This window comes from Aythya fuligula, chromosome 2 (assembly GCF_009819795.1).
Source record: "Aythya fuligula isolate bAytFul2 chromosome 2, bAytFul2.pri, whole genome shotgun sequence".
Classification (NCBI taxonomy): Eukaryota; Metazoa; Chordata; class Aves; order Anseriformes; family Anatidae; genus Aythya; species Aythya fuligula.
In genome coordinates this window covers 107,191,158-107,218,908 of record NC_045560.1, presented here as the reverse complement: position 1 = coordinate 107,218,908, position 27,751 = coordinate 107,191,158, and the positions used below count along the sequence as shown (strand labels likewise).

Here is a 27,751-nt window from a genome sequence, read left to right as displayed (position 1 = left end):
ATTTTTCACTTAGTTCATTTACGCTTGTCATTCACCAGCCATATGTCAAAATAAATTTTATATATGGCTTTCTTTGCTTTCCTAATATGAACACACTATATTAATTTTACTGTGTATAGCTGCATTATATGAAATTAAATGCTTGTTTAAAATAAATGGACTTCCATTAATTAACAAAAGCTATTTCAAGTTGAATAGTTTTTGGCATCTCAGAACTACCAGCTCTCCTGTTTTTACAAAGCCACTTGTTTCTCCAAACACAGAAAAAAAAATGTTTTCACTCAAGCAGGCACAAAGCCATTATCAGAGCACATACAGCCTTGTATCACTGCCAGATATTCCTGGGTGGAAGGGAGCACCTTTCCTCTAACTCAGATGGAGCTGGTATGATTTGCAACTGGTGCAACACTTAGGACATGCAAGACTCGATCATTCCCTCACCTCTACTAAGAGATATCTTCTCATCTTCAATTTAAAAGGTTAATTGGGAAATATCCTCAGCAGGACTTTTTTCTGTTATAACCAACTGTTTAATATGCTACAGAGGTGGTGGTCTGCTTTTTGCAAGAAGTAAAACATACACTGCTACTTTTTTTCCCTAGGCTTTTTACTCCAGGCAAAGTAAAATTGCAAACTACATTAATTTACTTCCACTTGCCTGTCTTTACTCACAGGTTAACAAATACACAGGGCATATCTTGCATCTCTAATTTAAAAATATTAGTAGCAAATCACCTATTCCATGTTTGCTGTGTTTCAAGCCCTCACCACTTTCAAACCCTCATTATTTTAGAGTAAACATCCTTATAAAACCAAAGGCATTTGTGTCACACTGGATAAATTCTTGAAAGTGTAATTTTAAGGACACAAAATTAAAGAGGGGGGAAAAACAACATTGCAGAAGAAAAAAAAAGTTCTCTTCTGTATTACCATCAATGCTCAATAACTCAGCCACATGGAATTTTAATCAAGTGTCCTAAAAGTATTTTGCCTTTGGCCTGAAAACAAGAATGATACATCTCAGCCTAAAGGGTAATTTTTAAAGAAAATTCAAACAGTCTGAAGACCAGGCTTGAGAGCTGAAGTCCTTTAATTTAAAATTCAGCAACGCTACTGTGACATTACAACTTGCAAAGCACATTTTGGATCCTACCCTGAAACACCCCAAACATTTCTGCTGATTTACTGTGGGAAGTGAGACAATTATCCGGGAAGAGGTGCAGAGCAGAATGCATGTATTTCTCATTGTCCTCAAGAATAGACAAGATGAAGAGGGCTGCTCAAGTTTTAAAGAAAGAGCCTGTATCATCAGTTAGTATTATATGGTATATACAAGGATTTTTCTTTTTTGGGGGCAAACATCCTGACACCACTGAAAAGCCCCTTCTTACCCTCTTTTCTTATTACCTCAGCAGGATTTTTGGCCTACCAGCCTTAACCAAGCCAAGGTTTTTCAGTTACTGCTATTAGTTGTGGCAGTGGCAGCACAGCAATAGCAGATCCTTACACCAAGTGCCTGCAATAAAGTTTCTGAGCAACCTTACTGATTGCTGGAGTAAACATCAGTGTGGCAACCTCTGATCTACACCAAGACACATTGAATTCAGCTATCCACCAGCAATCACAGCTTCTACCTACTACTTCATTGGTGCCTTCAGGTCATATGCTATCTGTTATCATTACAGACAGATCTTCTCTCCTCTAGTCAACATGCAATTCAGCTTGAAGCTCCCTGCCCAGCCCCATACATCTTTCTCACTGCAAAGAACAGCTTCCTCCACTTCACAGAAAGCCTACACTGCACTTTGCAGTCATTTCTCCTATTAGAAATGCCCCCTTCCCAGTATTATGAAATACAAAAGAAATTAAGCTGTCCCTTGTGTGACCACTGTGAAGTGGAGAGAGGTCATCTAGTTGACCCTAGTATTTCTGCATGCCTTTAGCAATGATAAACTTCTGGTGGATGTTGGCAGACATGCTGTAAACCTACTTAAAGGAAGATAAATTGTCATTAGGACTTGATACTTGTCAGTTTCAGCTTCAAATTCATGTTTACTTTTAAATGACCATTTCAGTAACAAGCTTACATTTTTGCAAAGCAAAAAATATATGCTTTCTAAAATGTGATCAACTTTTACTGAGATTTACAAGTTAAAACATTTACAATGTTTTTCATCTTGTAAATGAGATGTATTATCCTGTAAATGCAAATCGGACAACTCATACAATTTAAAATGAACATAATTTAAATGCCTTACTGAACTAATGCAATGGCATTAGTTAGCAACTACTGAAGGAATAAATGAACAATTGTCTGTAGATAAATGTGAATTCACAGCTATTCTCCCAGAGTCAGTGGAGTTAATTTGATCTCTCCTATTCCCATCAAAAAGTTGAATTCTGGCATATTTTAAAGGGTATTTTCTGGTAGAAGTCACTTAGCATGTGTTTTAGAGGCTCCACAGGCTAGAGCAAATGGATGGAATCCTAGAAATTTCAACAGCACGGATTTCACAACCCCAATTCAAACCAGGGTTTCCACAGACCCTTATAATTCAAAGAACCTTCACTGCAAATTTCTGCTATCTAGCCCCTCTGAGCCAATAAAGTTGAAACCTAATCATAAGAGGCATTAGCAGACAGTTACAACCCTATTTTGCCTCCTCTCTTACAACAGTGCAAGATATGAACAAAAGAGACTACTAGAAAGGCAAGTAAAATATATGAATGGTGTAGCATGGAGGATTACAAAACATGCATTACAATTCATGCATTTGAATGAGAAAAGTTTGTAAGGAAACATTAGGAAAAAAAAAAAATAGGGGGCTCTTCAGCAGCGTGTTAGCAGTGCCTTCAGGAACTGGTTTCCTCCCTTCAGCAAAGCAGAAACAGGGAAGGCGAGAATTGATTAATTGGCTTTCCAAGCCCAGGCATTTTACTGGAGCTGGATGCTCATCAATTCACTCAAATGCTTTTTGTCTGGATACTCCGGGATGGGTTCAGAATAACTGAGAAGTTGGTAAGGACAGATTCTACCCTCCCACACCCCAGGCAGTGGCTCTGTCTGGGGAAGAGGCAGTGGAGGAGCAGCACAGCTTATCCACTTAATCAAATCTACAAAAGAAAAACATTCAATAATCAAATCAAGGCTATAGAAGTTGTTTCAAATTACCTGTATGGGTTCTGCACTGTTCCTGCAGCCTTTCAGCAAATAAAATCTTACACTAACAAAAATGATAAAGGAAGCAGTGGACACAGGCCTATCTTCAAGGTCATTTTACAGCGAAACAGAACAGCAAAAATGCAGGCAAAGCCAAGGGGAAAATAAAGTTTCCACTTAAAGCAGGCCATTTCTTAAACAGCTTTTTAACCTTTATTCTCATGCGGGAATCAAGAGGGGGATTGGAACTCGCAGCACAATAAATAAGTTCGGGAAAAGGAATTACTGTATGCTAGCAAAACAATTTAAAATCTGAGACTTTAATCTAAAATGAACTGGTCAGGGAATACCTCTGATATAGCCATTACTGTATTAAATGATAGTTTTAAAAAATCAAAAGCTAACAAGTTAATTCCTCCTGTTTTATTGGCTTTGCTCAAATCTACTCAGTTTACACAAAGTGGTAGCAGATCTTCATGGGGCTGACTGGTAGGAAAATCACAGAAAAGAGAAGACAAAACTGCTGAGGCCATTACCTCAAATTAGCCACTGCTTCACAGAGCCTGCAAGTTTGGGTTGCTTGCAGAAAGGCAAGGGCTCTGGCCAGGCAGCAGGTGAGTGACTGCCATGCATCCCCCCTTCCAGCTGCCCTATGAACTCACATGGTTGTTAAAACAATTGTGATTCTTACAGAGATACTTTAACTACAAAGGAATGAACACAAACATACCTCCTAACCTTTTTTGCTTTGGCTCGCAACTCCAGCAGATGAAGTGTTCATATCAAAACTCTAAGCCAGAGTGCTATACTCACCACACAGTGCCCCTGGGCATTAGGATCAGCCTCTAGGATATCACTCATGTACCCAAAAACATATGTAAATGGGAGGTTTGATTGATGTGCACCTAAGGTTTATACCAACTAAGAAATTACAATTCTTGCAACCTAACCAATCTCACCTTGCAAAACTTCTCCAACATGCTATTTCTCTGGTCAGAAAGGGATGCCTTGAGGACAGCAGCTGTCTAACCCCTTTAGAAAAAAAATAAAGACATAGAAAAAAAGAAAGCATATTCCGTCCGAAGATCCTGTGTGAGAGTGCTGTAAATACCAACAACTGATCAACACACTGATAGTCCTGAATTTCCAGAGATGCATTTTTCTAAGCCCTTAGGGAATAGGGGAAATATTTATGACAGACAAATGTTTTTTTATCTTAATCTTCAGTCTATTTAGCATGCTTTCATGGGATTTTTCTTTGTCACATACCTTTGCACTCCGAGAAAAGAAGAAATAGTCTGTAGCTTGTTGGTGCTAACTTTGTTTTAAAAGACGTGTGGGCAAAAGGAAAAGGAAAGCAAAGTTGGGATCTAGGAGTCTCCATTCAATGCCAAGCACGTTTTCTTCACAGAATGTCCAAAATATTCCTTGCATACCACCAGAAAAAAATGAAATTTCTCATCATTTTCTTCTATCCCATCTTCCAGTCAGACCTCAATCATCAAAATTCTTACCTCACTGAGATTCATTATCTTTTACATTATTCTTTTTACATTTCAAATTCTTTGAGTATTATCAAGCCCTACTTCTCGTTAATAATTTTTGAAATATATTTGTATTCCCTATTAGGAATTTAGCATTATCATTGTAATGCAATAGTACCTGCAAAGGCAGCATTCCTGGGCACATGCAATGTGGTCTCTGTTTGAGGTGACCTGGCAGGTAAGTAACCTAAAATTGAATTTGGTTAGAGCACTATACAGAACAAAGTAAAAGTGGAAAATATATATTCATATATATACAAGTTGGATTTCTACAAAATTGGGCATTCAATCTATCTAGTAACTGGCCCCTGAATCCCAGGTCTCCCCCTTTACTGGTTCCTGGGCATGCGAGCCTCTAAATCCAACAGCCCTATGGGCTGTTGCCTATGTGCAGGCTCACTGTGGATCCCTCCAGTAACTGGCCTGGACTTTCAGCCTACCTAGAAGCTGGCCCTGACTCTTCTCATCTCTTTCTGACTCATGCACAGATGCACATTCACAAAGATGGGTCTCCTGGTCAATCCCTAGATGGTCTCCTCAGTAGCACTGGTCCGTCTGATCCCTCTGGCTGCTGAATTGCAGACCCTCTGGTCTCTTCAGTATCCATCCTAGAACTATAGCTGCTTTGATACCTGCTCCTAAACCTCTCATCCTACTTGCTGGCTGGCCTGGTGTGGTTCTATATGTCAGTGTGATCAAACAACAAACACCTTCTCTGGTCTGTCCAGCCACAGCCACTCAAGACATAGAGGTCCCTGTGACTTGTGGTCCCCTCTCCAGGGACTGACACTTTCACCTCCACACTCTGAGACCCCTTCACCCAGGAAAACAGTTAGAAACAGTTTAATAAAGACAGGATAGACTGTACTGATGAGGAACAGGGTACAGCAAGACAAGCCTGCTGACTGGCAACCTGCTTACAGTCAACATGTTTATCCTCTCATCTCTCTTTTTTACTCCATACTTGTTCTTTCTCAGAACTCCTGGATCCTCTGCTCCTTTCTCTGCCTTCACTTTTCCCCTTTCCCTGTCTTTGGCTTTTCCCCTTTGAGGCTCTTCCCCATAATAAGTTTTGTCCAGTTGCAAAATGTTCTTCCCCTGCATTGCATAAGGAGTCCCACAGTCCCCCATAAGAAGTCACTACCTGGAGAACTTCTCCCATAGCTCCCTCACAGTGATGGGTGTCACAGTCCTGGCCCCACGGGCTGAGGCTGATGGCTATCATGGGACAGCCCTGAGAGGGACTGAGTTTTGTACTGGGGTTGCCCCACCTTATTCCTTTGTGTGTGTGAAGAGGAGACTTATCACATAGCTTGACAAGGTAAATAGAGCTTGGACAGTTAATAAGTACCTCATGGCCCTGCTACTTAACCCACATGAAGGCACATGAGGGACACATAGGTTTTTATAAGACCAGTGGAAAAAAGCTTTACTTGCTAAGATACCACATGGCAGTTCTAAACTCCCTATGAAATAATGTTTCATTTCATAGGGGAAGTGACCAGCCCTATCTTGAGAGCTTAAGAAGACTTTCCTCAAAGTTTTATCATCATCTTAATACATCCTAGGAGTTTGGCTCTCAGTTTCAGAAGGGTATGAGGAAATTGTAGATCATCCCATAAAACATGAGGATGTAGTGAGACAACTAAAACTATACCTAGATTTACCTATCTAGGCTTGCAGACTGAAGACCAGATCTAAAAAAAAAAAAAAAAAAAGACCCAAGTATTTTTCTAACAACTAAAGACACACCTAGAGTTCAAGCACACCAGCTCCAAGGTGGACTTCACCATCCTGAACAAGAGCACCAGGAAATCTATCTGCACTAAGTGGAATGCACAGTGGATCCCACCAAGTGACCCAGTAAAAGCTGGTGGACAAGGATATTTAAAAACAAACAAACAAAAAAAAAAAAACACCTTTCCATACTGTATTTAAATGTCTGATGGTTGCTTGCAACAGAAGTAGATAAAAAAGAGAAGGCCAGCATTTTGATTCTCCTTCCATTTTTGAGTGCTGACCAAAATAGAGCATCAGCTTTTTCTCTTGCCCATTATCCTTCTGCACCCTTTAAACTTGGATACACAGTAGCTTGGTTTCAAACAGAGGTTTGGAGGGATTTCATATATGCCTCCCCCTCCACTACCTGTCATAGCAAACTGGTAATAAGGCACTTTATTCAGAAATTGGAGACATGGGTTCAGACCATCTCAAGCTAAGGAGATTAACCTAAATCTCCCACTTCCTGAGCAAGTGCTCTAATAATCTGATTCATAAGTAAACCTCATCACTTATGTTTCAGAAAAAAATGTGTTTGCTGAACATCACATTATGATTTGTGTATTATAGTCATAACTTACACATACTTTCTAAACCAGATTCTTAAAGCAAGGTAGGTTTGAAACCCAAATGGTGATAAGCCCGAGAAATACCTTTGCTAAATTCTGCCCAGAGGAGGCACCCAAGGCACCTCCCTGGACTCATTCAGTCTCCTGAGCACCAACACTTAAGGCCTTTTGATTCTGAAACCCCAGGCAGGAACAGAACAGGCTGCCACAGCACACCAGCTCACAGAACAGACTGAGATGAGATGCAGCCAAGGAGATTTTGTCTAGTACACATTTGAGAGTTATCGTTGAAAGACATTTACTGTGGCAAGATTTTTTTTAATTGTAGAAAAATCACCTGACAGTGGCAGAATCAAGTTTATGAAATACAGGTAATGCTGCACAACTTGCTTTTTCTTTCCACTTTAGAGACCTGTATCACTCTTACCCTCAGAATAATGAAGAATGCATTCCAGTGGAGCAAAGCTGCTACAAAAGCCTCTGAAACGGTTATTTGCTTCTGAGGTAGCACAACAGCTCTTGTCTGGATCTGGACACTAAAGATACGTGCTTCACAAAGAGTAACTCCCATTATTAAATACAAAAGACTCAGTTGAAAATACAGACCCAGCTTTTCAACATGATGGTAATACTTCAACAACACACCTGCAATTAAAATGCCAAGTAAATTTTATAGGTATGTAGATATTAATCTTCAGGCTGAAAGAACCAATCATTAACCTTTAAAGCTGGTTGCTGCACTAACTTTACTATTCCGCGTTGCTTTTTCTCAGATTGGACTTCAGCACTTTCTGACAGACCCCCGCAACTATTGTATGCACGTTTCCTCATCTGCTGACAGGACAAAAGCAGGCACCAACAGAAAAACAGGAAATGCTGAAAGGGTTCTACCAAGGTACTCTCCACAAGCAAGCCAAGATACCTTTTCCCCAAAACTTTCAAATGCTCCTGCAGTGTCCAAGAAATCTTTCTGTTAACAAAACAATGTTTTTTACATCATTACGATGCTTAAAGTTTAAACTTCAGTTGTTTACTTTCTGCAAAAGCAGCATGGCTATTCTAATCTGCATCACATTCTTCGCATTGTTTTAGGTTCAGTTATCTTGAATTCTGTGTTTTTTTGTAAGGCAGTTATCCACTGGGGGGTTTAATACCAACTGCTTCCTCTGATGATCTGTGCTCTCATGCTGAGAAAAAAAAAAGAAAAATCTATCAACTTAATCTAATAGGAGGAATGGTCTCCTGACCTAATCTTTCAACTAGAAAAATATAGGGTAATTAATTTAAATAGCCCCAGGAAGGGGGGCTTAGGTACATTCAAATATACTGCTATCTTCAATCAGTGAGATAAAAATATGCATTTTATCAAGATGACTGACCATGTGAGCTGCTACATAAGAGCTGGAATGCCAGCACTAAACTCATTGCTAAAGTTGCAGCAGATTACTGCAACGTGATCATTGCAAATTTCTGTGTGAGAAGAAAAGGCATGGGCTCTCTCAGATATACTTGACTAGCTTTAGGATAATTCTTACCTTTTTAAACTGTGTGCCAGCATGCATATTTAAATTAGTGAATTAGGGTTGTTTGATGGACAAATGGTACCTTATGAAAAACAACAGTGAAGTGCAAGTTTTGTGCCACTTTTCATTTGTTTCTAAGAGTAAGTTCTCACAGCCAAGGCAAGGTGTATTTAATTACAGGTTGAAATATATTGACTCAGCAACTTGGGTTTGATTTTGTCACCTTGATGTTGAGGAGGAGGTTTTGTACACGTAACATTAATAAGCACACTTGCTTTTCCTGCAGCATGCAAACAGCCAGATGCTAATCTCACACGCTATACCCATCTTGAACGCCACACTTCACCATAAACAAAACCAAGTCATGCATCTGCACAACATATGCCTTCCAACCATTTTCCGTCCTCGGCTTTTGGTTTTAACTGAGACCCGAGGCGGCTGGGGACTGGCGTGCCGTGCCGTGCCGGCAGCAGCGCTCAGCGCAGGTCCTGCTGCTGGCTCCAGCAGGAGGAGAAGCACACCGAGCAGGAGCACCTGATGGCTCCAGCGCTGTACCTGGCAGCCCAGCACACCCGAGCAGACCCCTGCAGAGCCGGGCTCGGCTCCTGCTCGCCAGCCAAGCTCCCCGGGCTCTGCTCCTGGAACAAAGCGGCCGCCCCGAGCCGTCCGCCGCGGTACCACGTGCGAGGAGAGAAAACTTTGGTAAATCGGCTCCGTTACATCCTCACGCCGCCTCTCCCTCACGCCCGGAGAGGGCTTTTCATCCCCTTTCACCCCAAAGAAGAGGGGCTTAAGCCGGTTTGCATCAGCGACGGCGCTTCCCCAGCAGGGGGGCACCCGGGGCTGCGGGCCCCCCATCTCCCTCGGGGACGGGGCTGTCCCCGGGTCCCCCCCGCCGGCCCCGGGGAGCGGGCAGCTCCCGTGCCCCCTTCCCTCCCCCGGCCCCTTTTCGGCGTTCCCCGTCCCCCACAAAGGGAGTGGGCGGCCCGGAGGAGGCGGCCGGGCGGAGTGGCCCCCACCGCCGCCGCTTCGGGGGAAGAAAGGGCTGCGGCAGCCACAGAGATGGAGGAGCGAGGGGGAAAAGAGCCCCCCACACCCCCGCACCCGCTGTGCCCAGCACGGGCAGGGGGCACCCCATAACCCCCGATGGGGATGGGGACAAGCTGGATCCGCGCACCCCACGCCCACTCCTCCGCGACCCTCACCTCGGGGCTGGCCGTGCCCCGGCGCCCAGAGGAGCGAGGCCAGAGCCAGCAGCAGCCGCCACCCGCTGCTGCCCACCATCATCCTCATCATCACCCCGCCGCCGGGAGGGACTGCCTGCCGCCCGCCCCGCCGAGCTGCCCGCCTTATAGCCGCCCCCCTCCCCACCACCGCCCCCGGCCCGCCCCGCACCCGCACCCACGCCCACCCACGACCCCCCCCGTCGGAGCGTCCCGTTTGGGGAGGCCCGAGGGGGGCGCCTGAGAAACCCCAAAAGGGCGTCGTGAGGTGTCACCCCCCCGCCCCCCGGCTGTGCGGAGCCCTCCTGAGCCTCCTCTGCTGCGCGGCCGTGCAGCCATGTTTGTGCACTGGGGGGCTCGTCCCTGGTCCGACCTGGACCAGAAAACCGGCTGTGGGAATTCCTCAGGATCGTTTCTACATATTTCACTCAGATTTCATTCACGTTTGGCTTCCGTGTTTTAAGGGTCGCCAGTCACACAGCTCATACGCACAGCTACTCCTTAACAACTATCCCAAGCGAGTTGCAGCAAGGTACCACACTTTCCGAAACAAAGAGCTGTGTGGTTGGAGCAGGGGAATTTCAGTCAAGACACACCGTCTCATACCTGAGAACACGTCCCGGTTACTTTCTAGGAAAACCTAAGTTTGCTCAGCTTCAGAAACCACATTCCAAAATGCACTGCCAGCTGTGAGTTGCATGAGCAAAGTTAGGCTGCAAGTGCATTCTTCAAGTCGTGGGGAGCTGCTTATAGCTTTCAGGCTGCAGCTTGGTTGTCTGGTGGTTTTTATTGATCAGGGTAAAGAAATTCAAGAAAAGAACAGTAATTTGTATATTTCGTAAAATAATAAAGCTATTTTTTATCCTGTAACTGAAGAGTTATCAATTGTACTTGAGAATGCATAACATTATTTATTCTCCAAACACGCACAAAAAGGAAGAATCCCCAGGTCAAGGAGATAAAAATGAAAATGTTCTGCCACAAAATGGTATCAAAGGCCTTCAAGCCTACAAATAAATAACACTCCACATCTGTCCCTTCCAAAAGATCTGTCCTTTGCTCACACCAGGAACTTCTTAAATTTCAGGACAGGCAAGAAGGAGGAAAGCAAAACATCTGTGGAGAGAAAAGTCAACAAATTTCAAGAGCCCAAGTGTCATTTGTTCTAAAATCACAGAGGTCAGGTTAAGGAATCCTCTGTGCAGGATCGCAAGTACCAGTTGGAAGCCAAGTACAAAGGAATGGGAAAGAGGAGCATCTGTGCAACATAAAATCCCACCAGTCTGCAGCTTTGTAATTAGTTTAACCATTTCATCAAATTCCAACAGATTGAAGAGTACTTTCTTTACATCCATGCAATGAGCAAGTGCCAGTTCTTTATTACATGCATTAATCGTCGTCAAAATATTCTACTAGGGCTAGAGTATGTGTATCGAGATCCAGCCCTGGACTATGTCATCAGCCTCAATTATTATACCTTAACTAAACATCTGTATACAAGTTGTAACTGAAAAGTATACATTGCATTTGTCTGCAGGACCGCATCTCTGTTGTTGTGTCCATTCCCTGCAAAAGCCAACTCTCCTCCAACTTCATGTGAGTACATACCTCTTCTAGGAGGATTATTGTGTTTCCTCTCACTCCTGCTTCCACAGTTCACTGCTGTTGGTACAAAGTACCAAACAATCAGGCTGATCCCTGCTTCAAGACATACCACTGCTAATATAATTCTTTCCTGACCTCAGTTTCTAATGAGCTTTGAATGATTATGCCTTTAGATGAGAATCTCAGCTTCTTAAGAGAGTGTAACTATAATGCATGTTTACACTGAGCGCATCAGGTACCATTTGTGGAAGATTAGAAATTTCTTAGTCTTTACCAAACCAATCCAATGAGAAAATGGAATGTCATAGTACAGGTAAGATCCTGATGGTGTGAAGAAGTGTACAAGAATTAAAACATTTCAGAGTACTGTACTCTTTCATGCACATTTATACAGCCCTCATAGCCCATATCCATCAACTGAAACTATGAGCACTATTATGCCATATATGCTTAATGTAAATAGTAACACTACAAAATAAAATGGCAGATGAGACTTTTATATTACAAAATGATTAACTTGCTAGTGCTAAAACTTTCCATGAAATAAGGGCAGAGATAGCACAAACTTTACTAAGGATGAATTCTGAATACCTCACAGTTATTTGTTTTACTAATTAAAATTAGCTCCAAAATAAACAAAACAAGCTTGCTATGCAATGAAAGGAAAAAAAAAAAAAAAAAAAAGTTACCTGTAAATAACCAGAAAATACTCAGAGGTGTGATTACAGGGAACTTCTTAAAATTTTATTTTCTCTCACCACAAGTTTCATGAATTAGAATTGCCTTAAGGACTAAGTGTTTCAGTTGCAAAGAAATGGAAAATACTAATATTTGGGATTATGTAGCACAAAGTGAATAAGTTAAACTAGCCATCTGTGGGTAACAGCCTATTGATAAAAACATTGCCTTCAGCAAAAACAGAGGTTTGGGAGAATTAAACTGGAGAAAGACCAAATACACAAAGTCTGAATGGAACCTCTCTGCTATCCTGCACCTAAGTAAATGCCCAGTGAACACCAAATATGTTTTTTCAGCTTTTGTCTGGGCTGCTGTGCTTAAGGCAGAACTATTGTGTTGGTGGCAGGTTCCCTCTAGCCCCCTCAGGAGCACAAAGTCACCTCCTGACCCTGAGGGCAGTGGGGGCACTCACAGCTGTCAGCAGTGCCGTGCTTCTCCTCATCCATAGCATATAACTTGCACATCCCAGCATCCCACCTTGCTACCTACCCCACTTCTAGTGATCCTTTTCTCTCCACTGCAAATCAATGCATTTTTACGCTACAAACACCTTTGATGCAGTATTTGCTGGAAGTGCGGTGGGGAATTTGGAATAGCTTCTCAAAGGAGGTATGCTAATCAAACCAGTCAATAATCCCACCCAGAACTACATCTGACAGCTAAGTAAGCTTCTTATTAATAGCTGTACTGTACTACAAAGGGTCTTTCTAATTTTTAGCTGCTCTCTTTTTTTTTTTTTTTTTTTTTTTTTTTTTTTTTTTTTTTGGTTGGGCTTTTTTTGCACACACTTGTTATCCATTCTGTCTTTGTTTCCTTAGCTCAGAAGCACCACCCAAGTGTTCTGAAAAAGTACTCTGGAAATAATTATCACTTATCATCAGAGGAAAAAAAAAGTTCAGTAAACTGCCTGTCTGCCTCTAATAAACATTCACTCGCTACTAAAAGCCGGTTTAGATAACTTGTTATTTTCCCCAGAACTCTTCAAGTGTTTTTCTCCCTCAGAAAAGTCCGTCTGGAGGTTAATAAATCTGAGCTGTGACAGACCAAAGAGAGGGGTAAATTCAAAGCAAAAGGCCCTTCACAGCACACCCTGCCTACAACTTCCTCTCATCAGAGAAAGCCACCTTTACAGCTTGACACGTGGGAAGTATGATTCAAGGAACAAGGTGTGGGCTGGGGCAGATCCCCATTCCCTGCCGATGCTCCTCTGCTGGTAGCCTGGCTCTCTGCAAAATATTTTGCCCTTCCAATTCCTGAAAATGATTTCAAGCTGTAACTTGAAATCTGTGTTATGATAATTTGGCTCCGAGATGACAAAGGCTTCCAGGAGGATTAAAGAAAATCTGCTGTTTTGGAGGAAGCTGGGAAACAGCTGCTCCAGCAGACTGCACAGAGCTGTCACAGGCAAGAGGACAAGGTGCGAGTGGATTGAGCGCCTCCAGCCTGGCCAGAAAAGGCACAGCGTGGGCTGCCCTGCAGATGCAGTCACCCAAAGGCTTGCCTACTTCATGCTGTGGGCTTTGTTGACCCCAGGAGCTGCCTGGACTTAAGTGCCTGCCAGAGAGGAGGGCTAGCTTTAGAGAGAAGCAAGCGCTCTAGGATGGTCTGGATGCCAAGAGGGGGGAATGGAGGAAAGAAAATGGGAAATTCGGTGTAAATTCCTACTCTGCTCCCAGAACACTCATATAACACAGAGGATTTTTAATTCCTGGGCTACCTCATATACCAGGTACATGCCTCTGCCTTACCCTGACCACGTGTAGGTTTAGTGGTACCCTACCCTCCAGGCTCTCAAGGGGCTGTGGACACCCTGTGCCCCCCTCCTATTACCAGCTGTGATTTTTGCCCAGGTGCTATAAGCATCTGGGGAGAAAGCACCTGGTGCTTTCTGCTGTGAAGAAGGCACCAGGAGCTCCAGCAAAGAGACCAAAAGCTCTGCCAAGGAGGAGATGTGGGCAGGAGCCAGCACAAGACAGAAGTGTCATTACTGGCTGCTCTGCACCAGGGAGGGGCTGGATTCTTCCTGATCTCAGTAAGATACGCACAATACCAAATAACATAATAAAAGTGATTTTATAATAGAATGCAAATAAGACAAGGATTATTGATAGCAAGCAATTCTTATTTCTCTTCATTCTCTTCACTCCTCCTTTCATGCAGCACTAGGTAGACCTTATGCAAGCCATATAGTTGCCCCAGACTCCCTGTTTTGAACTGAAGGAGAAAACTATCTCATTACGTTATGGTAAATATATCGCATGTCTGGATCACACCAAGACACCTACCTGACTGTGAAGACACTTTGTGTAACTCCTGGCCCTTCATGACGACCAAAGAAGGAGTTGCAGGTAGTAAGAGATACTTGGTACCAGGGAACTGTGCCTGTCTCGGGTGGTATGATTTGGAAATGGGTTAATAGACCTGCACTGGTTCTGTGATGCAAAATACCTGTTGATGTTTTTCTCTTGATTGATTTCTGTTCTTCTTCCACCAGAAGGGATGGAAGCATTGGCTGTGAAAGATGTCAAAGGCAGACTCAGCATGTCTTCTGTGAATAGCTTACAGGCTGGAAGTCGTGATTACCGTCCAAGGGGAATGATTGGATGCTATATTGTATTATGGTAAATATATTCTCCCTGAAAATCACAGTAAAATCACATACATTTTTGTTCTGTTGGAAAAATGGGATTTACAGATTATACAGAATGCAATACCATCACCGCTGGTGATCGGCAACAGCAATAATGCTCTTTCCAGTCTGGGCATGGAACCCCTCCTTGCATTTTGATTAAACTGTTTGCAAGAGCTTGAAGGCTCCAGTAACCCATGTAGGCAAAGGAACGGCCCCAGGTAAGTTCATGACAGGCATCTATAATGAAGGACTCAGCATAAAAGCAGAAAAATTTTTAACTCATACTGATCATCTCCAACCTGATCCTGGATCTGTAGAAAGAGCTTGTGGGACTTGAAAGATACAAACCCACCACTTCCAAATTTGTGTTAGGAAGGGGAAAGAATATAACATGGCCTTCTTAGAGATGTGCAAGATGAATGGCTTTTAATTTGTGCCCCTAACCTCTAAGATAGTTCTGAGTGAACAGAGAAATTATAAATTATTTAGCTCAACCACAACTGACTTATGAAAGAAGATTAAAGTTTGTGATTTTTTTTTTGCTTCCATACTGTTTTGCAAAATATATTGAATAGGAGTTAATCAGTTAATCACACAGTCTGATCATTTCTTTGTTGAGTTTGGATTTCTTCTCAAGTGTAGTCAGGTATGCAGCTGGGAAAAGATCTGTAGGATGTCAGTATTGTTCCGGTGGTTGAGCTTTTAACAGCAGGTGCCAAGATTTTGCTGCCCAGAGACATATACCTGTCTATGCAAAATCTGTGTTAAAAAAAGTCATCTTGATGTGATATTAGCAAGATTTACATCACCTTTTCTGTAGAGTATCTGGAGATCATGCAAGAAACCCAACTTCTAGAAAGTAGAAAATGAAAGCCAAGAGTTTAAATATGTGACCTCTTTTTCCAAATTGTAGAACAATAAATATCTGTGGTTGTCTTTCGTAGCTTTTAAAGTGAAGTCATTTATTTATACACCTAAACATGAATTTAATGTCAGCTTTAAGCTTCTGTTACAGAAATTTGCCATAGAATCAACATGAAGAGGCAATGCAACTTCATTGATGTGGGAGGAAATACGCACATAATGCTATTATTTAATCTTAAGTGCCATCCCTGCTATTGCAAGAAAGTGCTTTACACCTATCTGGAAAGTCATTATTATCAAACTGAATAATTTATCACTTCCAATTTTCAAGAAATTATACCTGCCTAAGACTCACACCATTGAAAAAATAGTAATTCAGAAAACTATGTTGACTTCCTAATAATATAGGGTACAGTAGGAGTGTCCTACTGTGAAGTTTCAAGAAGCATCATTTCAAAGCCAGCACTAGCTCTTCCTCTCTATACAGCAGGTGAACTTGTCTTCCTACTGCCTGATGGGTGCCTTTATCTGTATTTCAACCAAATTTTTGTAAGTGGAGAAAAAATTGATGATGTGGTCTGAAAATCTTTGTGCTTCACCTTTCTAATGGTACTTAGAGATACCCTCTGCTACCCAAACATTGGCATTAACATACTGAATGGAAGCAGAGCTAAGGCTTACACTTTATCTTTAAACTTAACTCTGCACTCTTTGAAGTGCCTGATTTTGAATTAAATACATATACATTGAATTAAATACAGGAAGTGATGAAATCACTGTTTGTATTGTGTTTTAAGTTCTTTGCCTGAGCTGGAAAATTGGAGAACAGAGAAACCCCTTTAACTCATAAAGAACTAAAGGGTAGCAGGCAAAAGGACAAAGTTTGTGGGGATATCTTAATTACTGACAAGTTAAATTGCACCGACTAGAACTTATTTTCCGATTCTTTTTTTTAATAATGTACTGCAAACTCAGTGTTAAATGCCACTGAGTCTTGCTAGCATTTTCAGTCTCTTTCATGCTGTATAAAATAAACTCTCATCAGTGAAGAAGCAGTTTAACACTTTTTAATATCTAGCAAGGTATCAGCTCCACTTGAAAAAGAACGATAATTAAAAATTCATGAGATACTGGAAATGTTTAGAATCTGAATTGCTTAGCAGGAAGAGACAACTGTGTCTACATAAATATTATCCACATGATGGATGGATTGTCAGGCTGTATTTACTAAGGTACTGTTTCTATGTAAACACAGTTGCTAATTAGAGGTTTGTTTTGGAGAAAGAGACACAAAGCCAATCAGTTTGATGAGGGGAGAGCTTAGGAGGTGAGCTCTCTAGCTCATCTTTGACTTCAATCAAGAAATGCCTTCGTTTGAAAAAATGAAAACATTATCAAGTTGTAGTCAGTCCTTATCTGCAGAGACATTTCAGCACTGCATTTACCATCCCTGAATTCCTTCCTGCACGTTTCTGGTTGTCTCCAGGGAACAGACAGAGGTGCTATCCTGCAAGTGGCAATTAAAATTCTTCCCCATCTACACAAAGTCCCTTCTCCTTCCATCACCCTACAGCCTGAGGTGACCCCACCACAGGTGCTCCCAGGAGCCTGCATCTTTCTGGGGAGAGGCATCACCAACCAGCCTGACGATAACATTTGTAGCTCATCTGAAGGTGCCAATGAAACCATTGCTTTTTCTCTTTTTCAGTTTTTCTAATTTGTAAAAGACAGGGAAAAAAAAAAAAAAAAAAAAGCCCTGGCTGATATCACACACACAATGTAACCAGGCAAATATTTTACTTTTGCTTGGAAGACTCTTTTATAAATACTAACAGAGGACAGGAAAAATAGCTATTATTGCAATAGGATTTTTGGTAAAATGTCAGGAACTAAAGAATACTGGAAGTTGCTCCATTGAAAATTGAAAATTAGCCAGTTACAAAATAAACAAGTCAGCATGGAGTTTATGCAGTGATTTTTGGTGAATATTTTATATTACATAATTTCCAAAGCATTCTATAAACTCTACAAGATGATGACACTAACAACAGGTATGGCTCAATTAATTGGCACAACAATGAAACCACAAGCACAAGACTATATAAATAAAATAAAATAAAACAAAAGCCCTTCAAATCCAAACCAGAGCACTAGCATGTAGGTTGTTTCCTGATGAAAAAGAGTAGCACTACTTCAATTTTCAAGTATTGCTATGGTATTTGTGATGATGCTGTGTTTTGGTGTATTTTGTTATTACAGTATTTTTTAATTTGATTTTTAATTACTTGCTCGATACTAACAGAAGTAATACATTTTTGTTTTATAGATACTTAAAGAATATTAGAGTAAAAACTTGTAATGAAAAGGTCTTAATTGCTAAAGAAATAATAAAAAATCGCACAGAAATAATAAAGAACTACAATTAAGTATTTGTGGACCTATGTTCTGTCTTATTCAAATCTGTAAATCTTAGCTACCTACCTCTGGCGAACCTGCAATCTTCCTGCTTCAGTGTGCCGTTTCCAGATTTCGTTCTGCAGTGATTGAAAACACCCACTGGATGGCAGTGCAAACCTGCAAGTTGAAACCTTTAACTCCTTTCCTCCCAGCACCCTCTTCATCTGCGCTAATGGAACCAGCTCAACCTGTATTTGCAAAGCGGAGGCCACCGGCTGCTTTTTGCTGTGGCCTTTTTGTATTTTTCACATCTGTCACCATGCAAGTCTGAAAAATCAGGATCGGTTGTGCTCATCCCCCGCTGCTGGCTGCTGCACGGAGAAGCATCCCGCTGGCTGTGCCTGGCAGGAGGCTGGCCAGCTCAGGATGCTTCAGGCAGACAAAACAGTCACTCTCATGGAAAAAATGATGAGACCGGCTGTCTGTAGGGGAGTTTTTCTGCTCCTGAACAGTTAAGCGTTAGCTTATTTCATAAAGCTCGAGCTTTACGAGTTTATTTTTCACCTCCCTAATGTAACTTACCGACTGCATGAATGTCCTCGTCGTGCATACAATGCCTGAAGAGCCACAGCTGCAGGCTTGTTTCACGTGCTGTTCATCTGAAACAGCATCCAGAGAAGGCTGCAGAGCTCTGGGTAGAAGAGGGGCACAGGAGGCACAGTAGCTAATAAGCAAGCTGATTGAAAATCAATGTGAGTGCAATAAATACTTCTTGTTCGTAGCATTTCTCCACGTTCAAAAAAATAATATTTTTCTTTTCCTCCTCTTAGATGCCACGTTTGCCTCACCTCTTTGAAAAACAAAGAACAACTTTCGTAGCACCTCTTATTCCCTGAAAATTTCTGATACCCTTCCAACCCCTTCAATTTTGTGATTCTGTGATACTTGGTTCATTCTGGTACCCATGCTGAACTCACTTATTAGCGTTTAACAAGCCGGATGCCTTCTAAGTTCATGGGTTTAATTGCTTTGTCAAAGTAACAGGTTTTACTGTTATAACTTTTGTGTAATATTGGCAAAAAGATAAATTCCACATCCCTTCCTGAAGCAAAACTCTCATTAAGGTCAGTTTGAACTTTACCCCAGGAAAAAAAGGAAAAAAAAAAAAAAAAAAAAATAATCACTGAGCCTGGAATTTGGAGTTAATGCATGACAGATTTGCAGTAGTGATTGCAGTAAGGGCAATGAAATCAGAAGAATTTTGCTTGAGAGCAAATTTTTTACTAGAAATAAATAATTGATAGTCAATCATTACTAAAAAGAAAGAAAGAAAAAAAAAAGACGACTATCTAGGGAAGCTAATAGCTGTTCAGTTTAAATCCAAATGTCTTTTTTTTTTTTTTTTCTTTTTTTTTTCCCTCTAATACATATTTTAAAACACCTGTCTTTAAAATAAAGTTCATTTTCTTGCCCATGTGAATTGGCTACGCCTTCTGAAAGAGCCTTTCCAAGAATGTCTGAAACATAACAGCTATCATGACAATTTTCAATAAATCATCCCTGGCTGGGAGTCTCAGAGGAAGAGAAACTAAATGATGATTGAATTATCCTTTTATCTCTAAAAGTGATCAGGACTGAGGCACTATGAATAAATGGTTTTAGAGCACTTATATTTCTTCTATCATGATTCAACCTGTTCTGCGAATGAAGAACTCCCCAAATTTCCACTTTTTGGATGAAAATTCACAGAAAATAGCCAGTGACTTGACGAGGGTTAGTGTACAGGGTGGTGTGAGTCATGCAGCAAATAAACTCCCCTTGCATAAATGCACCACATTTGAAACCTAAGCAATATCCACCAGTGTGTCATGGATGCAGGGCACATAAACCAGTTGTGCAGCTACAAGAAAAGTAACACCTCCAAAATAAAGGCTCCAGGTCACACCAAGTTCCCCAATAGCCATGCTTCCAGCTACTAGGTTTCCAACCATGCACATGCCATCCATGCTGCCTGCTCTCTTTCTGCCCAACCTGTGCCTTCCTCACCTCCAGAGGCAGAGAAGGAAGAAACAGATGTAACAGGAAAATGATTTAAATGCAGTCCAGATATCACTTGTGGATCTGAATGCCCTCTGGCCAGAGTGCACCCACCTGCTTAACATCTTTCATTCGCAGAGAGCTGAGCATTTTATTTCTGAGTATATTTTCAAATGGCATCACCTGCTTTGCAAACAGTGAAGTCACCACATGCCATGGCCTTTTTTTAATTTTCAAAAAATACATTAAAAAAAAAGGAAATAAAATATGCGTGCAGCTCTGCTGCTGAGGCAGCCCCAGTCTGGCTGGAAGAGCAAGGAGTACGGTCAGAACCAGGCAGGCAATACCCAAAGCTGCCAAGCAGTGTTGAAGATCCCCGTTTCAACATGTTTCTGAATGAAACATATTCTGACAACACATTGCAGTATTGTAACTGGATTGAAGTCTCATTTTTTCTAACCTGGATGCAAGCAGAACTTCAGTATTTGCAGAAAATGCACATCATTTGAGTATTTTAAACATATAATCATTTAAGACAATAAATAAAGTCACATGTACTGAACGGTATACATGTGTCTGTGTATTTAAGTACCCATTCTTATATAATTGATGATGTATTTCAATACCCCCCTTATTGTCTGTTTGGATGCTCAGTGGTTTAGAGTAGAGAAATTTCACAAACATCCACAGTAGCAAGCCTTACACAAAGCCTGGCTCCTATACTCCAGCATCATCTGCATGTTCCTTAAAAGTCTTTGAATTAATAGCTTAAATATTTATCCTGAGACTCCTCTTCCCACCTTTTGTCAGGAAATAATGGTTTTTTCATTAATAAATTAGATCATATGTGTTCAATAACATCAGCAGTGTGTGCAATAACTTCAGCAGAAATGTGCGCACACATTTCTGTCTTTACTGCCACAAAAACAGAACGAATGAAATAGATGCTGTACAGCTACTTCCCACTGAGAAGTCAGCATAGTGCTTAAATAAAATGGGAATTAGATGTTCAGGCATAGTTTTCTATCATCAGAAGGGGTGTAATGATGTGATGGCAAGGGTCTGTCCAGAAGCTCCCCCATTTCTGAGATACATAGGGATGTTTAAGATGTAAAGCCAGTGGGCTACATTCCAACTGAGAATTAACAGGTGCAACTTCCAAAATAAACAATGCTGGCTGACATCAATTCTGAGTTTGGCCTGTTTAGAAAATATTTTTGTTTGCTTAATGCCACAGAATACAGAATACCTTCCCACAGTCCCAGGTGCTCTTGGATTATCTAAATGCAATGGATTATACAAAAAAAAAAATCTAGAACAGAATGATCACTTTAATAATCCTGCTGGAAATGTACAGTGTAGCTGACTTTTGCAGTGGCCAGCTACAATGAGATATAACCAGATGTTACATCAATGCTTAGAAATTTATTTTTTTTTTAATATATTTATTTATTTACTGTATCATTTGTTTCCTTATGTCTGAGACAAAGCTCACCTGTGAGCATTTGTGTTGGAAGCCCCTAGATTGCCTCAATGCCTGAGGAAGCCAGGCTTCATCAGGGGACATGCTTGCCTTCAAGCCATCCCAGAGCATGAACTTGAACTCTGCCTTCACAAACAGAGTGCTGCCAACACTTACATCTCTGTTGAGCTGTGTGATGGAAATTGTGGCAACATGCATTGGAGAAGCACTTGCTATAGGGCACAAGAGGAATGGGCCAGGGTTCATTTCTGTGGCGTCTTGACTATTTATTTTATTTTATTTTATTTTATTTTATTTTATTTTATTTTATTTTAATTTAATTTAATTTTATTTTATTTTATTTAAGCTGTAGTATTAAAGAGTAAAACTTCCTACAAGGTGTGCCTATGGTTATGGAAGAAGCATAGGTGTATTGCATAGGTTTATTTGCATTGGACAGCACAGCCACCTTTCAAAAGCTAGTTAGGAAGAGACTACATACTCTTTGTAGCCACTGTCTGATGCTGAAGGCTCTGCCCTGTGTTAAAAACAGAGAGAATCTGTGAGGCTTCCCTAATAAGAGCAAAGTGGGAAAAAAAATGTTTGCCTGGGTGTGAAACAGAAAGAGGCTGTTAGACTATCTTGGCTGACACTCTCACAAATCAGTGGTGCAGAGCTCTGCTTATTACATAGCAACAAAATCCCCTACAAAATTAGTTTCCATTTTTGCAGCAGATGTTATATGCTGCATGTAGACGATTCAAATGACAGTCCATCTTCCAGTGCTTTTCAATGACTGTCTGAATAGTTCAATAAGTTATCCAGATAACCAGTTCTGCAAGGACATGTTATGGTCGTATGCCATTCCTAATGGAGACTTCCTCTTAATTTATGACTTCTACCTTTCCAGCATTTTTATTATTATTATTATTCAAAGCATTTATTTGAAAACTAATAAAGCATGTAAGCATTATAGTAATAGCTTAAATTCATTTATGAGATTTATTGGGGAGAGTTTGGGCTGACAGAAATAACATGTCTAACAAGCAGATTATTGTCCTTCCCAGATGACTGATCCAGGAAAACATCAGTGATTATCAATATTAAAAGACAACAGCACCACATCCAGTGTTTTCCAGTTTATACATGTCCATACTTGTACACATCATTTTGCTAATAAGAAAAAAAAATATTTGCACCTGAGTCTTTCTGTATGAGACCTGGCTGGCACATAGCCCTTTCAAGTGCCTTCTTCAGCAGCAAGATTGCAACAGATGCCCTGGAGAAAGGCCAGCAAACCTTCAGATTGGCAGGTCCTTAGGCTGTCCTCCATCTGATAGATTCTTAATCCTCAGCAACTATAGCCTGGCTCAGTCCCTATGGCACTGGCTAGTGAAATCCTCCTAGAAACTCTATGTAAGTCTGTGTGAGCCTCTACCCAATTTCCCCCCCCCCCTTTTTTTTTTCAGCTTCTACCTTTGTGTTTCTCTCTTCTCGTGCTTCTTACAGTGTTCACTATGTACAACAGTTTTGAAATGCAAACAAAAACTTTTCCTTGTATAAGTGCTGATTCAGAATTATTGTTGCTCCTGGGAGGATGTAATTTATGGGATAATGATGCAGCTTTCTGTTGCTCACATTCACCTCTTCCCTCTTATTTTGGAAGTGGCCTTGTTCAGCACAAACATTCGTACAACTCAGAGGAGAGGGCATATCCTTGACTTATCATCATCGGTGATTTTTTCACTTGACAGGATGAAAAATGCATACACCTATTTACTCTGATGGTTCCCTTATCACCGTGGGCCTTCCTGAGGCTAAGTCTGCTCAATCATTCAATTTTGATTCTGGAAGCAATGTTAAGGCCATTAGCTGTGTCCACATAAGGATGCTCTTATAAATCTTGACATGCTTATTAATCATAAATTTGGTAGACATTCTGCTCCACTCTTCCTATTGTCTGCTTATGCTTCATATATGATGTAAAGTGTGGGTTTGGGGGGAAGGTGTTGTATTTTTAGATCAGTGTTTGTGCCAGATAGCAGGCAATGCTTGGTATTTGTATATTAGGGTTTCTATCCAAGGAAGAACAGTTAGCTCTTCTCTGCTGGTATTACACGTAGTTTGTTCCACAGCAAGACATCAAAAAAGTGCAGTTAGAGAAGTTCAAGAGCAGGTGGCTGCAGAGGAATGTTCACTCTGCCTTCTTTTGTCACCTTACATAACCAAATATTACTCCAGCATTATGACACTGTCACTGAAGGGGCAGGAAAAACAGAAGGCTAAGAAATATTTTTCTTGCTGGCCCATTCCACCAGTGCCTTTTAAAGCAAAGCTGCTAAAATCTGTTGTCCTGAAATGTGACCTGTCTAAACCCATCGAGCGCTGGTAGTTTCCAAGCTGATAGTTAACTGAGGTCACAAAGACCGTGTATGTATATTCATTTTTGGATTGCCAAGTTGACTTAATTAAGACATTTGTAATGCATTGTACGTTCAGTCTGAGCTCATGAAATGGCTCTGCAAAGTTCATTAACCTTGGAAAACCTGAATCCTCTTGTGAAAAATGCAGAACTTCCAGAGTGGATGAGAGAGGGAAACAGACTGTAACCCTCCGCCAGCATCTGCCAGTATGTTGCTCTGAGCCCCCAGCCCAGGCTGTGTCTGCACCCAGCCCTGGCTGCAAATAAGATTTCTTATCACTTGGAAAACAACCGAGTACAACTCTGTTATAATTGCATTTTCCTTTGATTGCCTACATTTGTTCAAATTCAATAAACTAAAAGTGAAATGCAGTGAGGCAGAAAACGTGTAGATCAGCACCAAAGATAATGTGAATGCAGTGGCCTGTGAACTGAAGCTCCTGAATTTTGCACTTGTAGGGGAGTTGAAGACAGAGGGTCAGATTTAAGACCATTGCGTGGGAAGAGACAATACAGGTCACCAGGTCCAGTCTCCACATATCACAGGCAACTATACCACAGAATGCCTTTCATCAGTTTATGGAACTCTGCTTGTACAAAATTTTCATGAAAAAAGCACAGTCTTGCACTTCTGTCTCAAATGCTGTGCAAATATTGCTTGTGATCATCTTTGGTCCAGAAAAATAAAATTAAAAATAAAATACTCCAATTCTTTCCCCAGCTCCCTCCAGCCCAACCTTCTGTTTTAATTTCATTCTTAAATTTTTGTGTTGTCATTTGCATTCCTTTCAAGCCACATATTATTTTCCACCTTCTCAAAAAAAAAAAATCTCACCTTGTTGTTAGCTGACCTGGTCACACATCAGAGCATCGGTGCTCACCGTGCCCTCACCTCTATGGTTGTTTAACATGCTCTTCTTCCACCTCTGGTGGAATCATTATCTACAATATCCCATCTTCCTACAGTCCAATAAATGCTGAAACCCTGTGGTTGTACACCACAATTAATCTTTTGTGATGTTCAGATACAGAACAGACTCATGTTTGATTCTCTTTATTGGGAAGTTGCTCATTAGAGGCTGTAAAATAAGAGAGATGACCATTATGGGTGGGCCTTTCTTCTTCCTTCTTTTTTCTTTTTTCTTTTGCCTGTACTTGAGCTTGAAGATCTTATTTGCCCTTTGATTTGCTCCGTTTTATAACTTTTAAGGTCATTTTTTATGCAAGTTGCTTTTCATGTGCTTTTTTTCACCTACTAGGCTATATCTTCTGTCTCCAGGCTGTGCTCTCTATGGTGCCCTTAGCTCCCCTTAAGTGCAGCTTGACTCAGATCTCACCAGTCTTTGTCTGACCATACAGTGACCCATATTATTTCATAGGATTTCAAATATCACTGTCATACTCATAATACCAAGATGCATTGCTTTACTGATTGCTTTAGAAGTTTTATTTGTTCATTCAAGCCCTTTGAAGCTAAGCATTCAATATGTTTCCTTAAGTTAGAGCTCAGAAATTTAAAAGTCAAGCTATTAATTGTCAGTATTGAGTCTTCAAATGTCTAGAGGGATGCCTGCCCTTTCATTTGATAATGTCTCTGATAAATCCCAAACTGAGACACTGGTATGTGTTTTAGGGAGTTTTAATTAGATTCTGTTTTATCATCTATCAGGCATATGAAGGTAAATGCAGAGTTTCTTCTTATATCAGTAAAATTTGTGTAAGAGTCATGGATCTGGGATTAAGGCTCCACAGCGGCTTTGATTAAATTATTTCCTAAGTTCTTTTTTGCATTCATTATTGTAATGGACTCAGATGGAACTACCAAAACCCCTTCACACTGGGTCACATTGATTTACAGTACTGATTTGCCAGATTTCATGAGGACTAAGATAAAAAGGGCTTGTGCTTTCAACTGGAGAAGAATGCATTCATTTTAAACACAAAATCAGTCATGAAAAACTGGATTCTTTGGTGTCTGATTTTATTTCTCAAATAACTTTACAACTTACATCTGGATTTGCCCTTTAAGGTTTTATGATACAGCATTTTCAAATACACTTAATTGATTAGAGGAAAAAAAAAAAAAAAAAAAAAAAAAAAAAAGGGTGGGGGGGATATTGGCACGGCAGCAATGAACTTTGCAATGCATAACATTCAGACTCCTGGCCTTTACTGTGGCATGCAGAACCCTGTGGAGCCAGGACACATACACATTGACATTAACAATGCCTGGAGATAATTACTTATTTTAAAAACAGTCTATCAAAATCAGCATATCGGCAGATTGAGCAGGGAAAGTCTGTAAGATTCTTACTAGATAATGCTAAATTAATGGTGTAGCTTAAATCCCATCTATCTCTAATTATAGGCATTATACTTAGAACCCCATGGAAATGTTTTTCTGGGACCCACAGGTTTGACTCTGCCTTTTATTTCAAGAGCAGAGCATAGATTTTCAAATGCCAAAAAGTAGGTAACTACAGTGACCTGTCAAATGTAAAATACTTAAACAGTCTCTGCTGGAGGGACTGGGAGTTCTGCCAGCAGACCACAGAGTCATGCTTATTTTTGGACTCTCTCTGCACCCACGGATGTTCAAGAAAACCCTGCAAACTTGAGTAACAGCTTTAGGAGAGGTGGCGAGAGTACCTCTCCCCAGAGTGATGTGTATCCCCTGGTTGCCACATGCCTCATAGAGCTCAAAGTTGTACATCAAAGGCAGCCAAACTGAATCTGCTCCAGGCACTGAAAGAAGCCCGGGAGGAATCACAGTCCAAAAGAAAGGCAGAAACAAAAACCGGAATGTATCGACGCACTTTGCATGAAGGCTGAACTAGTAGATATGTGATGGACATTTACATGATCAGAATCCAGATAGACGTCTTCTTAGGTCAGATTAGATATAGGCAAGGAGAATTCAGGCCCTCCTACTTTTAAAGAGCTGCTGTTTTATTTCTTGTGATGCATTCAAAATGTAAAACAATGCCCATCAAAAGCTGTATGAAAAACCTGTGGCAGAGGTTATGTGGCAATAGTTACATTAGAAGCTACTTCATCCAGTCTGAAAAATCAGTTCCAACTTTCCTCTCAGTGTGATGGTATTAACTCATCAGTTATGAAAACCACTGACCACAAGAAGTACCACTTGTCTATATTGCTAACAGGCACGTATAGGTTATTACATGGGTGTTTATGAATGTAGATGTGAATGTTCATAAATGTAGTGATGAATAATAGAAGAGTGAGTGATTTATGTGACTTCAAATATGCTGATAAGTAGGGTCAAGTTTATCACATTGGCCATAAAAAGAGTGGAAGGTTGAGACACAGAGGCTGCGTACAGGTTACTCAGGGCAGGATGGTTTTGGTGTCCTTCTGCAGGGTGGTGGTGGGCCCTAGCTCATGTCCATGCTCTGAACTTTCCTTTCCCTGAAGAGGAGTGGGCACGCACTTAGAGCAAGTGTACCCATTGATTCCTGGTGCTGTCTGGGACAGCACTCGTGAGCACAGGACGAATCAGAGCACACGGGTGACAGAACCGCACAGGAGCATGGGCTGCCTCTGTGCTATTGGCTTGTACAGACATAGCCAGACAGACTAGCTATTTGGCTTGTGCACACATGGGGAAACTGTGGCAGATGTGGGAGCTGGCCAACCAGTCGTTTATGCATTTTCTGGAATTTCAAAATATTACTGCAGAAGTAATTTCAGTAAGTTTGCAGAAAAGAAAGAAAACTTCCTCTAATTCCATGGAATGTGAGAGTTGCTGTTGGCAACTGACTAGCAGGAGGAATTG

The 27,751-nt window shown here is 41.1% G+C and overlaps 1 protein-coding gene across 1 annotated transcript in view; it reads right to left on the bottom strand.

Moving 5' to 3' along the window:
* LAMA1 (laminin subunit alpha 1) overlaps positions 1 to 9,882 on the bottom strand; it is a 105,839-nt gene extending 95,957 nt beyond the window's left edge. Inside the window, exon 1 of the mRNA XM_032180959.1 lies at positions 9,781 to 9,882. Within this exon, the coding sequence (XP_032036850.1) occupies positions 9,781 to 9,871 (91 nt within the window). The 5' untranslated portion in view covers positions 9,872 to 9,882. The remainder of the gene's footprint in view (positions 1 to 9,780) is intronic.
* Between the last annotated feature and the right edge of the window lie 17,869 nt (positions 9,883 to 27,751).